Raw genomic sequence first — 18,826 nt, forward strand, 5'->3', positions numbered from 1 at the left:
ATCATTGTAAAATGAAGTGATAATTACAGTTATTAGTTGTTTACATCCCACTCACTGACAAAGAAATGCTTCCAAGTTATGCATTTAGTTTTCCTTTACATCCATTTTCTGAAAACACAAAATGATCCTTTTCCATTTAAAAAGCTTTTTGGTATCATATTTGTAATCTAACAGCTGTACCACATACATACAACATTCAAAACAATTCAAAGACTGCATTAAGATCTCAGAGGATTGTTATTGGTATGTGTCAAGGGGCAATCCACAGATTTTACATGTCGAAGTCAATTAAATACTAAGCATGTGAAAACAGATGTATGATGTGTTCCCTCAAGTAATCATATGTTTGATACAAACTGGGGGCTTGGAGTTTAAAATTTGGGGTGGGGCCGGAGGGATTTACCACGCAGAGAAGATATTATGAAAGATGCCATCCAGTTGCATTATGGGAAGTGTGGATCAAGGGTTTTCCTGAAGTTTCATCCATAGGGAGTACAAATCAGTACTTCTCTGCCTCTCCTGCATCAGTTTTGACCATTCTTGTTTTAACCTGCCTCCCTTATGGCCCCAAAATGAATGGATGTCTGATATTGAATAGCTGGAATGCCCCTTAATATCCTTACTGAGTTCTTGGTGCTGTATTGTTTAGAAGTGTCAAGAAAGTTAGAGTGGACTCACTTATAACACTGAAGTTATTTAATTCTTCTGACTCTCACAATGTGGAGCGAGCTGTGCAGTGGTAGAATAAGTATTCAGATCCAATAGCAATACTACAATATAACAAAACTCCATAACAGGAGTTATATTACTATATTATATTTTGAATTATTGTCATCAATGCATAACCCCTTAAATCACATTGTAATTGCACAAACTAATGATTATTTATATATGCAGACTATTTTCTCAATTAATCTATTAATCATTTGATTTAAAAAATGTACGAGTTCTAAGTAGTGAAAAAATATGTTACAAGTTCATAATGCCTAAAATTACATATTCACATTGTTTGATATTTTTTGGCTTGAAAAATAACTAAACATTTAGATGTATAAAATATTTCTGTAGATCAACTATTAGATTAAATGACTAATCCTTTCAGCTCTAATTTTAAATACTTTATAACGTGTTGGGCATTTTCATCTAGCCTATAATAATGCATCAAATTTTATAAGATGATGAATTGTTTTATCAGAATAGAATAGATATAGGCCGAAGTATAAAGTAGCGTTAAAATAAGTACATTAACTTGAGTAAATGTAGCCTGCCACTGGTTTCACTTCCTGTTGTCTGCTTTCACTGGAAACAAACACATATTTCTTCACATGTGTGTATTATGTTTTATCATCTTTTATCTGCATAAAAACCACAGTGTCGTTTGGTTTCCTATAGAAAGGTGACGGATTGAAATAGGTGAGGTCGCGCAGGCGCACAGGCTCCCTGAATTGACAGGAGGGATGCTGAGCTGCATTCCCATCATTCTGTGAGGAGAGGAGGATCCCCCTGCGCACCCACAACCGTAGGAGACGCCGAGCGATAAGAACATATAAAAATAATCCAAGTTGAGCTCTCTATCTGCCAACATGTCCGCTGGAGGAGATTTGGGGAACCCCCTGAGGAAATTTAAACTCGTATTTTTGGGCGAGCAGAGCGGTGAGTCAAATCTTGGGGAGGTTCGATCTTATCCTCCCCTTATGCTAAACATGCGTATAGTAGGCCATGTATGTAATCCTTGTTGATTTTCAAAGTTTTTTGCTAAATCTCGAAGATGTGGCCGACTGGCTTTGGGTAATATGACGCCCATGCACTTTTTGGCACAATCTGTGACTGTAGACGATCTTATTAACCGAAGAAGAAGAAAAAAAAATACCCCGCATGCATATTAATCTCACTCTTGGATTAAATATAGTCTTCATGATCACTTCAAAACAACTGCTAATTGTGCTGAATATCCTCGAGGATTGTCGAGTTGTCGCAAATGGCCACAATTCGCATCGGAGCAGGCGATTTGAATTCGGATGTTTTGATGTGCTGCAGTGACCGACAAATATGCTCAGCCTGTTTTCAGATAACCGGTTTATTATTTCTACAACATGAACAATCCTTTATTCCATTACATGGCACTTGTGTAATATATTCCTACACCTCTCCTGTTTTTTATTTATCTATTTAGAGAAGATAATAAACAGTCCCCCATGTGTCAGTTCGGGACACACCCTAGGCTGGCGATGTCTGTAGCATCTCTAAACCTCGCAGTCTCCGGTTCGGTGACGCAAATAACACAATTATAACGGACTTGACCGCGACACAACATTATACTATTTGTTCAATAAGCCATCTATTCAGGGTGGGAATTATTGTGTGTAAGTGTGTGTGATTTGATTTGATGGCACAAATTTGGGAGGTGCTGATCGATAATGGTTTAGCGCTGTGAAGCTGCCTGAATACGTGTTCAGACATCCAGAGTGGCAGCAGAGCAGCACCTATCCCATAAAATACAGCAGCAGGATGCACATAATTAGACCTGATATGACAATAGCTTGACTGCTGTTTGTGTCTTACATGGTGGTGCTCCAGTGTGTGTGTGTGTGTGTGTGTGTGAGAATGATGCATGTGAGGAGGCTGTGTGTCGACTACAAGCCTCCTTGTGTGTTTGTGTGGCCTGCACTGCAATGTTACTGTCCATGGTGCTGAATCGAGGCCTGGTGTGGCCACTGCCCATCGCTGGCTTCAAAACTACTGCTGTTTGCATAGAGAGACTCTGCATTAGAGCCCGGGGGCCTGCTGGAAAAGTCCAGTCCTCACTTATGTATAGATGTGACGTAAAATGATGTTAGAGACGGTGTTGGGTGGGATGTAAATAAGAATCCAGCTCACAAGGCTCACCTTGATCCTCTTGAGAAGTCCCCACCCAGCTTTTGCATGCTGCTAAGTATATATGTTTTGGATCTGTCTGATTAAAGAGGACTCGTTCATTTTTGGTGATCAGTGATCACTTTTTTCCCCTTATTGTTCTTTAATAGCATTTTCCCCTCACCACAATAAACGAAAGAATAGAGAAAAAAAGCGAATAGAACTGAAACAATTATTTTATCTATCGATCAGTTGGTCAACAGAAAATAAATCTACCACTATATATATCTATATATCTATATATATATATATATATATATATACATCTACAGGAACAAGTACATATATAGCATAGATGAATGCCACATACCACAACATTTATAGCCTTATCAGGTTTGCAGTGCCCCTCTGTAGACGGGCTTTAATACAAATACACAAAACTTAACAACAAAATACATACAAAACAGCACAAAACACAAACAATCATACGATAATAATGCTAATAAAAGTAATTTGGTATAGCGACGAATCGTTCAAATCATGAAATTGAGGAAAACTGTTAAATATCCTGAGGGTGCAGCTTCTGCAATGTGAGACTTTTCTGCTTTTCTCGGTTTCGTGTCAGTATAAACAAGAATTTTTGACCACTTTTGACCGACATTTTTCACGATTTCTTGACACATCGTTGATCAAATCAGTTAATTTCCCATTATTGACATTTCTTTCACATTGGTTTGATAGTGAGTAACATTTACACAGTTCCAGCAATGTTAATCTATTTCTACATCTTTAAAATCATATTTTACATGTCTGATCTTTCCCTTTAGAACAGAAAATGTACAATGTATTTTCTTGCCTCGTAAGGGAAACAGATGTTGCCATGAGAGAAAATAATTGTATTTTGAAGGTTTTTTGAGTTCCTTTTCTTTCTTGGACAATGTTGTCCTGTGAGGACAGTTGCACTGAATTATCAGGCAGATTCTAAGGTAAATGAGATGGCTCATGGTTTTTATTTCAATGTAATGCTTTCTCCTCTTTTATAGTTTGATAGTGATGCTCACAGTGGCTGTGGTTGAATGTTATATGCATTCATTTTGCCACACCGAGGAACACAACGGACATCCATTTTCATATAATAATATTGAAATATTATTTATGATTCTTTATGGTATGAACTAACACCTATTCTAAAAACCAACCTCTGTTCTCTCTTCTAGTGGGGAAAACATCTCTCATCACTAGATTCATGTATGACAGTTTCGACAATACGTATCAGGTGAGACTCGATCCAGATCCAGAACCAAAAACATCAGAAAACATACACTTATATAGAATAATTGAATAATGACTGGCTATGGTCAATAGCTGTACTGAAGAAGTCATGGTGGGGCAGTTCTCCTTGTATAAACTCTATTTTTATATTTCTTGCCTAAATGTATTAACAATGTTTTCACTAATCGTCCACTGATGTTAGATTTGAATAAATGGAATAATGGGACTAATCACAGTGTGGATCTACAATGTAATAAGCCTTCTATGGTACGGTAGACTTCCAACTGATTAATATTACAACAATGTTTGTTTTTGTCCAAAAATGCCGGCTTGATTTACAAATTACAAACCAGGGTCTAGATAAAACAAGTTAATTAAGAATGTTATCAATGCATTTATCAAAAGGAAACGTTATTATTGGCAATATTACAGAGAATACAGATTACAGATTTGTCCCTTGTCTTTCTTAGAAGTTAGGTAGATAACGAGTGTGAATGATTGAGCCCTGAGGGCAATACAAATGAAATTAGTTTTTCAGTCTGATTCAATTTCCGTGCTTATTGGCCGTTTCTTCTTTTTTTTTTACTTAACAGCTTTTTGTGTTTTCCTTCATTTAAACAACAGTCAATCTGCACCACTGAACAACAGACGGAGCAGAGGACATTTAGCTTTTAAAGTCTGCGTAATACTGATTATTCTCCCCCCTTCTTTTGTTCTTTCTCCACTGCAGGCTACCATTGGAATAGACTTCCTATCGAAGACAATGTACCTGGAAGACCGAACAGTAGGACGCCTTGATTGTCATTTAAAGTTCACATGTAGTTCCACGTCTAAAGATGAATGTATTTATTTGTACTTGGTCTTGTTTTAGCCAGTCAACATCCAAAGTAGGAAATGTCCCAATTTCCACTCTGGTTTCACTAATCTTTGATTTGATTTGCATAATTACTTCTCTCGTCACAGACTAACACGATTATCCTGAGGTTATTTCTGCTGGTAATAGCTTTGGCTTTTCTCGCCCTAAAAAGTCAAAGCCTTTCTCATGGATCATCTTCTTTAGCTAGTGTTAATACTTTTTCTTTGTCAGCATATTATGCTCTGGCAGCCTGCTCACAAGCTGATACTGGCTTATCCCACCCTTTGGATGTGTACTTACGAGGCCTTACATCTGTGTAGTCTGTGTGATAGGTTAATGTTAAAGCAGCTGCTGAAGGTGTGTGTGTGTGTGTTTGTGTGTGTAAATGCAGGTAAGGCTGCAGCTATGGGATACTGCTGGACAGGAGCGTTTCAGGAGTCTCATCCCCAGCTACATTCGAGACTCTACAGTAGCTGTGGTCGTCTATGACATTACAAGTGAGAGAGTGCTAATTTACCCGTGAGCATGTGTGGATTGTATGTTTTCACCTGTCTGACAGTAAAGAAGCTCTATTTGTACATGCAACTTTAACACAGCTAACACAAACAAACAATGAGATTTAATATAAGAGTCTGGTCTCCACAGATGTCAACTCATTCCAGCAGACCTGCAAATGGATCGATGACGTCAGGACAGAGAGAGGAAGTGATGTCATCATCATGCTAGTCGGCAACAAAACAGATCTGGAAGAGAAGAGGTGAGCTACAGTGTTGTTCAAAGCAATAAATAAACGATCCGTCGACGTCGTGATTCTGAGCCTGGCCTGATTTTCCTGCAGGCAAATCATGATTGAGGAAGGAGAGCAGAGAGCCAAAGAGCTGAACGTCATGTTCATCGAGACCAGTGCCAAGACAGGCTGCAATGTCAAACAGGTGATCCCTGCAGTTTCACCATATTTCACAGCATGTTGGGCGTCGGTTGCTCCCAGCTTTTCTGCCATCCCTGTGTGTTGGTGATCGAGTCACCAACGTGAATATTTAAGACATTCTATGTGGGAAAAGTAGTAACAAGGGTAGTGTGCACATCCATGTTTCTTTTTTAAATCATTTTTTTCTGATCCCTAACTCTCCCTCCTCTCCCTTCATCTCCACCCTCCTCCTTTTTCTCTCCTGCTAGCTGTTTCGTCGTGTTGCAGCAGCCTTACCTGGAATGGAGAGCTTGGACGATGCAAATCCTGAAGGCAGTATCCTTTACAGCCACTGTGACTCGCTGTGCCGAGAGCCACACAGCCAAGAAATAGACAGCTTGTTTTTAATCTCTTAGTGGTTGTTGGCTCTAGTACAAAGAGGCCGCCCAGCCTACTGTCTACTGAGGCATCAGCTATTAAACCTTTTTTGCTTCGTAGAGAGGAAATGCACAGAGCCAGGAAGGTATAGTGTGGAAGCACAGTATAGCACCACATAGTGGCACGTCTGGGAGGTGACATACACCGAGGATGTGTGGTGGAGGATGGATGACTGATTGAAAATAGAAATACTTATCAACATACGTGAATTAGTTCATAGAGATATACACCAGGAAAGAGGTTAGGGAATAAGAGGGTAACATTGTGTTTGAGAGGTACCAGAAGTAAATTGCACTCTAAAGTAAGTATTGTTTTTTTTATTACTGAGTATCTATTTCATAGTTACGGGTTACAGTAATATTATTAACCTGTAACAAGACTGCTCATGGAGCAACATAGTTTAATTACAAAAAATACAGTACAGTGCTACTATAATTACTATTGTGAGCCTTTTTTTTTTCATTATTGGGAACAAAAGGCTAAGCTGTGGCCACAAAATAGTTGTGTGTATGATTTTAATATGATGATTAAATACTGCAATAATATACAATGTAACTTTTTTATTTTTACTGAGGAAAAGTGCCCAGCAAGTATTTCATTGATGACCTGTATGTCCAAACTATTTACACTGTAACTAGTCATTTACAGCATTACCCATTTAACTGTGACATGTCAGTTTATAATATTTGACTTTTTCTCTTCAACCACCCGACTTTTTCTTAACTGGACAATTCCCAGTGATCGACATCAAGCTGGACAAACCAGTAGAGCCGACTGTCCCCGAGGCAGGGTGCTCATGTTAATGCAGAGCTGAACTCGGACAGCTCCCTTCACACCATAGGCTTGTTGTGTTGCTTACTACTGGCTAGCTTCCAGTTGACTTCTCTAATTCGATATAGGATGCGGGCCTTGTATCTGATTGGACAAATCAAATGTTACCTTTCATTCTTGTTCAGTTGTAAAATATTGTATACTTTGTCAATATGTAAGTGACTGGAGGAGAAAAGGGGGGAAAAAAAACAACCAAATGTTGAAATGAAAACAAGCAAAAAAACTGTTTTGGAAGAATGAAAAAGGAGAAAAGCGGGACAACCAACGGAATTCTTTTCGCTGTTATGTTTTGTATTTTTTATATATAAAAAGGGAAAGCACCAAAAACGATGCCTAAACATAGAAGGAAGAAATAGTGGGGGGGTCGGCCATTTTTCTAGATGGCCGAACACGTTTGAATGTCTGCAGCACGCATGCACGTTGATCTGATCTTTGACCTTTGGCCTGCCCTTCAGGGTCTCTGCACTCTGGAAGGAGGTTGACTATCTTAGAATGTTTTATAGCATCTCTCTATAGCATCTCATGACAAAATGTATCTCATTTGATATTCCCACAAGAGTCAACTTTCAGTAGGTTCACCTAACAGTAGCTGTGAAAATGTGGCACTCTATCTCTCTCTATGGGTTTAACTTTTTTAGAACAAACTGTACTGTGGTTAAAAAAAAAAAAGAAGAAGTAATAAAACACAACTTACTATCACAACTCCCGCTCCCTCCAACCACCCTTCTCCCTTTCCCTGTTTCCCTCAGACCCTCTCTCCTTCCCAGTCTCTCCTTCCCTCCATCCCGGTAATACACATATAACGATCCACTGTAATGCACTGCACTGTATATAATAATGTAATATGTATGTTGTGAACGTCCCTCTGTAGAAGTGGTCCTTGTTCACCAGTATGAATAATGTAATAATGTTAAATGATTAATAAATTACAGATTAAAGGGCTTCACTCTCCTAAACATCAACACTTACATCTTAGCACAATGGTCTAATCTATTTAATCTTTTCTCGCGGTTTTACTTCCAAACATGTTACTTCTTACATCCCTGTAGCATTAACAATCAACAAAGACAAATAGAGAAGGCCAGCCGCTTTTATGTCTTTAACCACATCACCAGTCACATTTTTTTAAGTCCTTGTCAGAAAATGTATTGGCTCATATTGTTGGAAAATGTGAAACACGTAATTCCATATGTTAACTATCTTCAAACCTCATTTTAAAAACTTTGAGTAGACCTAATAATACACAACAAGAGGCAGGACCAGTGACTCGCTGTGATATGTGTACACTAGCGTTTAGCATTAGCACTACCTATGTGTATCCATCCATCCATTATCTTTAAACGCTTATCCTGTTCAGGCTCGCGTTGGGGCTCGAGCCGATTCCAGCTGACATTGGGCGAAGGCAGGCTTCACCGTGAACAGGTCACCAGACTATCGCAGGGCTGACAGATAGAGACAGACAACCATTCACGCTCACTTCACACCTATACTGGCAATTTATAATCCAGCTATGTGTGTGCTGGATTTCATTTATATTTAATTTGTATTAGTCTTTTTTTAGAGTGTACTCCATTCAGTGAGAACAAAATGTGACACAGTAACAGCATCAAAGGCAAATAGGCAAAGAATGTAACAACCAACCATATAATCAATCCGTCAATCAGTTAATTGTTTACAGTGTTCATTTTCTCATGCCTATTGCACAGCGATAATTATCGCACTAATCCTGAGTTCCCTGCGGTGAGACAGTGTCTGAAAACCTGATAGTCTAGGGGAAGTAGTGGTGGAAAGAACCTTTTAAGAAGGAAACTGTCACGGTGACGTGTTCAGGTCGTTTACACTCAGCCCTCCTCGTGTAAGAGGACAGGTATTCCCCTAGATGGACAGCCCGTCATTCGATCCCCCTGAGGATCATCAGGCGGACAGAGACAGTTAGTGCTGTTAGTGGACACATGAACTCCACAGAGACAAGAGGTCGAGGGCGGCTTTGGTTGGATTTCCTCAAGGGTGAGACCTTCAATGTGGAGTTTCTGAAAGCTTTAGCCAGTCAAAATGAGTGGCATCAGTGTACATATACACAGTGGTATACAGTATAGTGATATATAGTATGTACATACATATTAAAAACAGAATCACATCACTGGATTGCATATATAAAAGAACATGACATATAGTTTCAAATACAAATGATTCAATATCAGCATTAAAAACAGTATGTGCTTCTCTGAGAAGGACACACCTCTTCCCTCTAGAGTAGCTCTTGTATGATCTCGGGTCCTGTGAGGTCTGGATCACTTTGGATCTCATTTACACTCAAAGCGGATCATGTCCAGAACGGGAGCTTTTCGGGACACAAACCATCGCTCCCTGCTGAGGGAGCTGCGGACCGATATCGCTATGGCTGTAGATGACCCTTTCCCTCTCGTTTACGGTTTGGTGGACAAAACCATCATCACTGACCAACTATTGAAGGTAAGAACAAAATATGGAAATCTGAATTCAGAGTTTATTTTCATTTTTAAGTGGAAATGTCAGCAGTTTTCACTTGCTTTTTTCCATTTTGATAACAAGAATTTACAATTCGTGCAACCGTCAAACACTGAAAACACACAAAAGCAATGTAATGCCTAATCGACAAGACCTTTTTTCATTTCATAATCCTCCTGTTGTCCACAAAGTAATTCAGATCATAATCCTAGAATGCCTACATAGATTATGACATGTATTTGCAGGAATATATATGGTTTTATTCAAAGTTCAGAGGTCACATACCTTTTGTTGTTTTCATAGGACACCCTAGAGAAGGAAGGCAAAGAAGGGATCCACAAGGCCATGTACTCCCTCCTGTCCTGGGTCCTGGAGCAGAGCAGATCCACCATCCAGGCTTTCTGGAGCAACTTGTCCAAAGACTACAACCTGGACAGCTACCCCAAGCTGCAGACGCTGCTCACTAACCTGCACTCGAGTGTGTATTCTAAGTTTCACCGAAACATTTGTCAAATGTATATAGTGTGTCTGTTTAATCATTTCAACTTGATTACAAAGTATTTTCTGGGTCCAGATGAGTAGGGTACTGTCCATTTTCCTTATACGTCTCTATGTAATCCCTCATTTAATTGATTTTTCAGCCACGTTTATCATTAATAAACATGCTACTAAAGTGAAATAAAACCCATATTGATACATGGTATAGAAATCTACACATTTAGATTTTTTTCTGTAAGCTCAAGAAAAGACAAATATTGAATTTCATAATACAATTTCTGTTTTTTACATACACATTTTTTTAACAGTTAAGAGTTTGTAAATCTGTAGAAAGTAATTTTCTTCCATTTCCCGTCCCAGTTATTACCTATTCTCCCTGTACTTTCAGAAAAAATCTAAATCTACGATTATGACATGAAGAACAATTTTATAGCGATAAGTCTTTATTATTCTGTCATTTGCTGACATTTTGTTGACAGGACGGGACGCTGCAGGTTCCAGAGCAGAGAAGAGATCCTCTGGAGGCCATAAAACTCCTCACATCAAGAAGAGGAGCCACGGGGAGAGAGAGACAAACTCACACAATCTGCCTCCACAGTATCACGCCAAGACAAGTGATGGACCAGGTTATTTCCCATAATACAACTCTTCTGACTCTGTCGTCTACCAAAAAAACTTAAAAGACTAAACAAAATAATTAAACTTCTGTTGATATATGTTTTCCCCAGGGGGCAAAGTGAGGCTGTACAGAGTGAAGAATGAAGCTGCAGCCCCACAGCTAACATCTGGAAACAGTAATTACAAAACCTATTCCAGCATATATACAGACAATGATTTATTGTTATAAAACCTTTAAACCTTGTTCTGCCACAGGTGTTCAGGCGGTGTCGTCTTCAGTCCAGAGACCAGTCATGCTGTCTTCCTCCTTAACTGAGCCGCCAGTCAACCATGAATCCACAGAGAAGATCCACATCAAACAGATGTTGGGCTCAGATGGTAGGCCACTGCTTTTTTAATGGTCACGAATATCAATACAACTGCCCAGCATCAATAGGACATCGAATGTGAATATTTGAATCAAGAACTCATTTAGAGAAATTAATGTAAGGTTACTACTATAGAAAATATTTGAAGTCTTTGTTATTCAACAGGAAGTGACAGAAAAGCTGATGGGGAGTTTTACTCCTGCGGTCAGACGGAGGAGATAAATGGACCATCCGAGTCCAAAGTGGTTCATAACGTGTTTCACCACAAGGGGGAGACAACCACGGGCATGGTAGAGGATCCACTCAGCGTCCACTCTTTCACACTCTGTCACTCAGTCTTTCCTTTCGAAGGTGTGTACATTTACGTTAGTATGTTCTGTATTTCTGAGAGTGTAGGTTCAATATAATGATGATGAGTGTGCAGTGTGTAAGGACGGAGGGGAGCTGATTTGTTGCGATGGCTGTCCTCGAGCTTTTCATCTGACCTGCCTGGACCCTCCACTCACATCTATACCAAGGTGAAAAATAAAAGATTTGAACCGCAACCCTATCTGTGTGTAGTTACATTTATATATTAGCTCGTTTATGTGTTCAGGGAGGCCTTGGCTTTTCAACTCTTGCTCTGAAAAGAAGGTTTTAACGTCACATATTTTTTATCTGCAGTGGCACTTGGCGATGTGAATGGTGCTTTGGAAACATAGTGAAAAGAGAGAATGCCCAAATACCTTTACAGGTAAGTATCTGATGTTTACATAGACTGTACTGTTTGTGTTTAATTTTTCTATGAAAACAATGGTTAATGATGTATTACTTACTGAGTAACAAAGGCGTCTTCCTGTATCAAACCTCACATTTCCAGTAATTTCAATGTTTTTAACGTTCGATGTTGCTCCCCTTGCTCCTCTCCAAGTCTCCATGATTGGACGATACAATTTAAACAGTCATGTCTGAGAATCAGGTTTTAGTTTGCAGGGTTTTTGCCCTGCATGTTCTCGTATTGCTCATGGGCATAATGTTTTATGTCACAGCCACTCAATGCCCAGCAAACAAGTGCGAGCTCAAGCAACTCCATCGTAGACCTCGCCTTCTTCTCCCCGCTCTCATCCTCCTCGCCTCTCACTAGTGCCACAGCTTCTATGAATGAGCTCAGAAACCAGGTAAAGACTTGTTGTTCTGTTTGGTGCAGTCTTTATACTTTGTCGTATATTTTAATTTTGTGTTGCTGTATACTTGCAAATACAGTCCTTGCTAAAATGTATAAATTGTGTATCCAGTGCTCTGGCGGAGAGCTGCTCAGTGTGAGGGAGGTGTGTGGTGTTTGCCACATAGAAGGAGGAGACCTGACTCACTGCCTCCAGTGTTTGCAGCCCTTCCACATTCACTGCAACTTCCTCAAGTAAGACATCCACTCCTCACTTCCTCTATCGCTGTACTATGTGTTTGAACATGGCAAAGACCTTTCTCTGGATTCCTGTTTGTGTTACTATTGATCACCGATGTGCATTAAGGGTGTGATGATTGCCTAGCTAATGGTGACTAATGGGTTGTGAAGAGTGAAGCAGGGTGTGCAGCATAACATTGTAAATGAAGATCAATGATTCTTCGAAATGCTACCAGAGATACGGATGACATATGAAACCTGTGTAAATCCAGGTGATGATCTTATGCTATCACTACTTATTGACTGCAATTCTCAGTGTTTCTCTGTGATACATTGATGAGCATTATAAGACTTCCTTTAGCATGTTTAGTAGAACGTCAAACCTTCCTCTGTAATCCTCCTGAGTGTTGGAAGTCACATATTGATTTGATAGTAACATTATACACCACACAAAACAGCCTGACTCACTCACGGTGTGCTTGCGTTCTTCAGAGGGAGATCCATCTGCTCGTCCTGCTCCCGGCCCTGGGGAGGCTCTGATGAGAAGGAGGCCGAATCATCCAGAGGCTTACAGGTGTGTCTGCAGATGAGATACACATCTTCATTGCCTGAATATGATGGAGTGTAATCTATGTAATCTCTTGTGTATGTGTGTGTGTGTGTGTGTGTGTGTGTGTCTCCAGCTCGTTCATGATCAGTTCTCCTCCGTCCCTGAGCCCGTCCTCCACAAAGAGGAACTGGACTCCCTCCTGGGAGATGTGAGTGAGGCTCAGTTACATGTCGATAACACAGATGTAGACATGATGTGAAAATAACATGTCAGACAAAAGGTGGCTGCACCTTTTTATCACACAGACAGGGAATGAGTTGTCATGGTAAAATGAGGATTAATCAATTAGTGATGTGTCGTGGTAGTGTTTGAGCTGTAGTCTAGGTTGAATTTCCACAAAGGAGTGCCTCTGTATCTAAATGAAAATGTTACCACATTATAAAGAATATGAATGACAAATAGGAAAGAAATCAGGAAAAGTCTTAGGTACCACAGTGTTTTAAATAAACATATACGTCTGTTGTTTGTAGATGCTAAAGAGAGTTAAAAGCTTAAGATAAAAGAAAAGAAGAGTTGAAGATTTAAGACAGATCAGAAAAAGTAGCTAACTAACATTATGTCTAATGTCTTCAGTTTAAGGTGTGAGGAATATGTGCACGCCCGTGCAATATTACAGTGATTTAAACATGTTTAGACTGGACTATGATAGATTGCAAGAAGGCACGATTAATGTATTTAATGTATGCATTAATACCAGGTCACCAGGACATATTTCATTTAGTTTCCTGGTTACACTTTTCAGTTTACTCCTCGTTAATCTACATTGAGGACATTGAAATGTGCTGACTGAATGACCTAAAACTAAAAAACATAACCTGATATGACTGCAGTAATAATCTGGTATGAGATTGTTGTCCAGTGACATCATCGTTGTCACTGACATCATACCGTACACGTGTGCCGAATGATGTCACCAGGTTTTCGATCTTTTGTTCAACAATTGATCCGGCTGTGTTTGTTTCTCAGCAGGGCTCCATTGACGGCATCTTGCAGTGGGCTTTCCACAACATCTCTCGGCCTCTTCCAGACTCTCAAGGATGCTACAAGTGACAGACAGACGATCTGTACTCAAGTATGACCTCTCACAGTTTGAACTTATGCTGTATCAAGTATAAATGATGACGTGAACACAGCTAATTAAAAGGAGATTACTGGATATAGTAAATATCATTTTCTTGTTTCCTGCCTTAAATGAAGTAAAAGTCTGGTTGTGGTTTATTTTAGATATAACATGATTTTATTTCTTTCTTTATATTTAAAGTGAAAATTTTGCATCTTTTCAAACTGCGGATTTTAAAATGTGCTGAGATGAATACGATAAAGATAATGGACTAAAATACACAATTGTGGCACATAAAGCTATGGTTGGATTGGTTTGAATTGAAATCTGTGGATTTTTTAAAAATAATATCCAAACTCATCCACAGATGAGTGAAATGTTTCTACCACGGTCAGTGTCTTTGCGGATTTTCTAGCAGCAACACACTAGGTACAGAAGGAGTCCACATACTTAAGTCATCTTTTCAATTAAAAAAAACTATGTTTTTGACATAAACCAAGGGGCGTCGGACCGTAACGACCAAATGAACCTGTTACAGGTCCTCTACAAGACATTGCTGGATATATTAATATTGATTGTGCACAACCTCCGTTTCTAAAAAGTGAAGCCAATGCAGAAGTGTCTTAAACTTGCATTCTCTCTACTGGCCATCATGGTGCAACTCATCTGGTTGCGAAAATAACTCTATGTGTCTACTTCTCACTTGATTTATTATCTCACTAAATATTATGACCATAAGTTTATGATCTGAATCGCTAGTTTCAAGTCTTTTTCAATTCATTCAGCATGATGCTTATTTAGTAAATTGTGATTGACAGGCCGGTACCATGGTGTTGCTGCAATGCTTGTACCAAAGGACATTGTGAATGTGTAGCAACTTTAGGTTTTTTTCCCCATCCTTGTCTCCCCATCCTATTTTAAAAGGTGTCTAAATGTCCTACCCCTTTGTGAAGCATCACAGCATGACTAATTGTGTAGGAGATGGGGTCAGCACTGATGTCTGCAGTGGACCTGGGACATCTCTTTTTAACTTTTACTAACTTGACCTAACAAACTGAGATACATCCACTTTTTTTAAAATTGTCATTATCCCACTGCTGTCTCCCTGGAAACCAAATGATGCATTCATGTACTTTTCACATGCATTAGTTGTTTTTGTGTGAGTGAATGTGTTTATATCTCGTAGAAGGCAGTGTTGGAGGAGATGGTATACTCACTGGTTAACAGTTTGAGATCAGGACCCAGGCTGTAACACCCTGTCAGAGAACATCAGTGTCTCATCACGGCAAATAAAAGAGACAATGCAAACTTCCACATGTGCACAAAGGCACATGAAGGGTCCCTCTGACTGCGTGGATCTGTAGAAGAATTTGCATTCACACGTTACACCAGATGGTTTCAATATGATGAGGTATGCACGCTGAGAAATGCCTCTGTTTAACAGGAATTCCTTGAAGACTATCACTTAGATGTGGAATGTTGTTTTTGTCATGGGATTCAAGAGTTTTTGCATGACTGCCAGAGGGATGGAGCTCGGCCAGGCAGATTTTTCTCCCCTCGGTATTTGGTTGCCATGGCTCTCAGCTCCTGCAGGCCCAAAACAGAGGATGAGAAACATGTTCCAGTGTGTGTGTGTGTGTGTGTGTGTGTGTGTGTGCGTGTGTTTCTGTGCAAGTGTGTTTCTGTTTGTTTATGAATCCACTTTCTAAATGGTTCATGAAACATCCTGCATACTTGAGGGCTCTGTGTCCTCACAGGGAAGGCCACAGCACTCACAGAGAGACTCTTCTTTGTATTATTTGCAAAGACACGAGGGAGATGCAATGAGAAAAATAAAGCCGACATAATTTGGTGTCAAAGTGTGTGTAATTATCAGGAAGTTAGCACTACACACAGATTTGTGTCCAAATTGCAGTCATGATGTATTTTCTCATTCTGGCTGAGGGGGTATATATTTTACATAAACATCTGAATTCCTTTACTGTGAAGGTTTTAATCATGACTCCTGCTTAACTATCACACAGCTTTCTTGTTCTAGTTGCATACCACATGAGAGAACACATGGAAAAACTTCTCTTTTCAGAAGGAAATAGAGGCAAACATCTTCTCACCACTAGGTGGCATCCATCTGTGATGGATGTAGTGAAACACTCATTTATTCTGCACTTTATTTCACTCAGCTCAAGCAACCATCACAATGTGATAGGAGAAAGTATTTCCTCTTGCAAAACAATGGATGGTTTGTAGAGAAGTAGGAGTTACCCATATTTTACCAGAACAAAAATAATTTGTCACAACTGTTTCCAAAATAAATAAACACGTTTTAATGAAGGTTATCTTTACAGAGCAGTCCTGGGAAGTAATAACATTTACTCAATTACTTTAATCAATTTAGAAATACTCGTCCTCTACTGTACTCGATCATTTACAGTGTAGGCTACTTTATGATTCTACGTTGTTACATCCAAGTGGGAAATACTGTATTTTAAGACTTACAATGCTGCAAACACATCAATGTATTAGCAATACCAATGAAGTAACACTCTGAAATGGGCCATTCTGCTGTCTCAGCAGAAGAACTTTTACTTTTAACTGATCATGAATGCAGGACTTTTACTTGCAGTCAAATATTTCTCCATTCTTGTATTACCAATTTAAGTCAAAGATCTTCACACGGACTATAAATGCCATATGACTCCTTTTCTGTGAACTGCTGCTTTCCGTCGATCTTTTCGAGTTTCCTGGCATTTAGAGGTCTGAGTGCAAACAATCTTGTGTGTAATCACAAAGACATTTGGTATAACTATAAAGTTTGCTTTAGGCCTGATTCTTGCTCATCGTCTCCGTTGCAGCGTATCTTCTATCTCATCTGAAATATCTCATTTCCCGCCGCACTGCATTCCTATATGATGTCTAATGAGGCAGACACGTCACAGACTTTATCAAGAGTATTAGTAATGTCTTGTGTAAGGCATCAGCCATCTTGTACACCCTCTCGCCTGTTGCTCTTTTAAAGAAATAGGTTGACATTTTGGTAAAATGACGGCTTCTCGCCTTCTTTCCAAGAGTTAGAAGAACATGTAGCTAACTGCTAATAGCTGTTAGTTAGCAGTTAGCTGTCAGCGGTTAGCTTATCTTAGCATAAAGAGTGGAAATGGGGAAACAGCAACAGTTAGCCTGGCTCTGTCCAATGGTAACAAAACCCGCCTAGAAACTGGTCCAAGAATACCCCCCCCCGTAAATATTTTGAATGTAGTTATTCGTATGGAAATATTCATCAGGCTGATGAATACTTTTTACATTTACTTTGGGAGACTGAGTGTTTCTCAGATGACAGTTAAATGTTTGGAAAGTGACAAAGCGAGAGTTAGAATAACAGTGAGACGCATATGAACACTCCGTTTTGTCAGTGTGAAGGTTACATTCCTCGAACACACACCCACACACATCCTGTTACGACTCTGTTGGTCACAGGCCTGGAAGTCTTTGGAAAACTATGATAGGTGAAATTCCCACGCTTTGGGCATCCTCTCTCACATTTTTTGGCATTCTATAAGTGCGGGCGGCTGTCCAGTTTGTGTTCCTGCTGGGCCACCGATGGGCTAAGGGTTTTTAGTGAGGTGAAGCCTGCACCACTTCCAGTCAGGGCCCTCAGCTCTTTATTCTTATCATTGTTGTGGGCAGGAAACTGCGAGAGGCCCTCCATTGCCAAGCACAAGTTTCACAGCAGAATGTATAACTTCTCTGCGTAATAAGAGCACATGGTACTAAAACAAACTTTAGAAGTTGTTTTCAGTGCAACTAGTTTTATTTGCATTTATTCATGAGTTTATGATTTTTTTGAATATTCAAAGTTTGATTACAACAAAATTATTTTCGATTACTTTTACATAATATGTTCAAAATTTGTGAAATATGTTCATAACTAAAGATGAGGTCATTCAAGGGTCGTTTTTTATTGTCAATTTATACAGAATACAGGACTTGTTTTGCTCTTAAAAGATGTGATATTGATGGAAAAAGATAAAAAAGATACACACACACACACCACCAACACATTCCCATCCAACCCACTTTTATTGCTGGTTAAGTTGCTTTATTGAATGGTGATAATAATACGTAGAGCTATCTTTCATACAGTACAGGGTTTTCAGTTATTGTGTTCTTTTGTCTTAATAAATGATACTTTATTTAATATATCCAGTAGTTCAACCCAACACCTGTAAATAGGAGTACTTTTTGCACCACTGCGTTTATTTAACAGCTATAGTTGCTTGTTCCTTGGCAGGTAAGTTAATCAAATAATATTGCAGATTATCAAATTCACAAAATATGACACATAGTTTTAGGTGAAACTACCCAACAGTATATAAAGCAGTCGAACAAATGCTATATAAGATACAACGCTGTTTACAAATTATTTCATGAACAATAACAATCCAGTTACATAGATCACTCTGAGACGTTTTGATCTGCTGAGATGGTCCAGGTCCAACATTCCCATGTTACATAAGAGTGGTCTGTTGAGTTCTTATTTGTGTTTCTGATCTCACTGAAGTAGATCAGAACATACTGTTAGCTGGGGGTGAACCCACTGCCAACACACACACACACACACACACACACACACACACACACACACACACA

General features: G+C 39.3%; 2 protein-coding genes across 2 annotated transcripts; both read left to right on the forward strand.

The window, feature by feature from the left end:
- Positions 1 to 1,446: 1,446 nt before the first annotated feature.
- On the forward strand, positions 1,447 to 8,099 carry LOC116387556 (ras-related protein Rab-6B-like). Its single transcript, XM_031854772.1, has 8 exons — positions 1,447 to 1,653; positions 4,071 to 4,129; positions 4,856 to 4,909; positions 5,373 to 5,478; positions 5,627 to 5,738; positions 5,820 to 5,913; positions 6,158 to 6,224; positions 7,065 to 8,099. Exons 1-8 carry the CDS (start codon positions 1,584 to 1,586, stop codon positions 7,127 to 7,129), a joined length of 627 nt encoding a protein of 208 aa, XP_031710632.1. The 5' UTR covers positions 1,447 to 1,583; the 3' UTR covers positions 7,130 to 8,099.
- Positions 8,100 to 8,231: 132 nt separating this feature from the next.
- aire (autoimmune regulator) lies at positions 8,232 to 17,421 on the forward strand. The gene is given in 13 exon segments (XM_031854773.1): positions 8,232 to 9,629; positions 9,948 to 10,122; positions 10,622 to 10,768; positions 10,871 to 10,936; positions 11,016 to 11,138; positions 11,294 to 11,527; positions 11,529 to 11,646; positions 11,792 to 11,861; positions 12,157 to 12,285; positions 12,403 to 12,524; positions 13,002 to 13,083; positions 13,193 to 13,267; positions 14,089 to 17,421. Coding segments are annotated over 13 exon segments (1,569 nt in total). The 5' UTR covers positions 8,232 to 9,482; the 3' UTR covers positions 14,170 to 17,421.
- The last annotated feature ends 1,405 nt before the right edge of the window (positions 17,422 to 18,826 follow it).

The sequence above is a fragment of the Anarrhichthys ocellatus genome, unplaced genomic scaffold, assembly GCF_004355925.1.
Source record: "Anarrhichthys ocellatus isolate YVR2014 unplaced genomic scaffold, GSC_Weel_1.0 scaffold15, whole genome shotgun sequence".
Classification (NCBI taxonomy): Eukaryota; Metazoa; Chordata; class Actinopteri; order Perciformes; family Anarhichadidae; genus Anarrhichthys; species Anarrhichthys ocellatus.

What these genes read in the sequence shown, in the direction of transcription:
- LOC116387556 (XM_031854772.1), top strand. Translation starts at nt 1,584, where the DNA reads ATGTCCGCTGGAGGAGATTTGGGGAACCCCCTGAGGAAATTTAAACTC. An exon ending in GGTCGTCTATGACATTACAA is followed by an intron (nt 5,479 to 5,626) that starts GTGAGAGAGTGC and finishes TGGTCTCCACAG; the next exon opens with ATGTCAACTCATTCCAGCAG. An exon ending in ACAGATCTGGAAGAGAAGAG is followed by an intron (nt 5,739 to 5,819) that starts GTGAGCTACAGT and finishes ATTTTCCTGCAG; the next exon opens with GCAAATCATGATTGAGGAAG.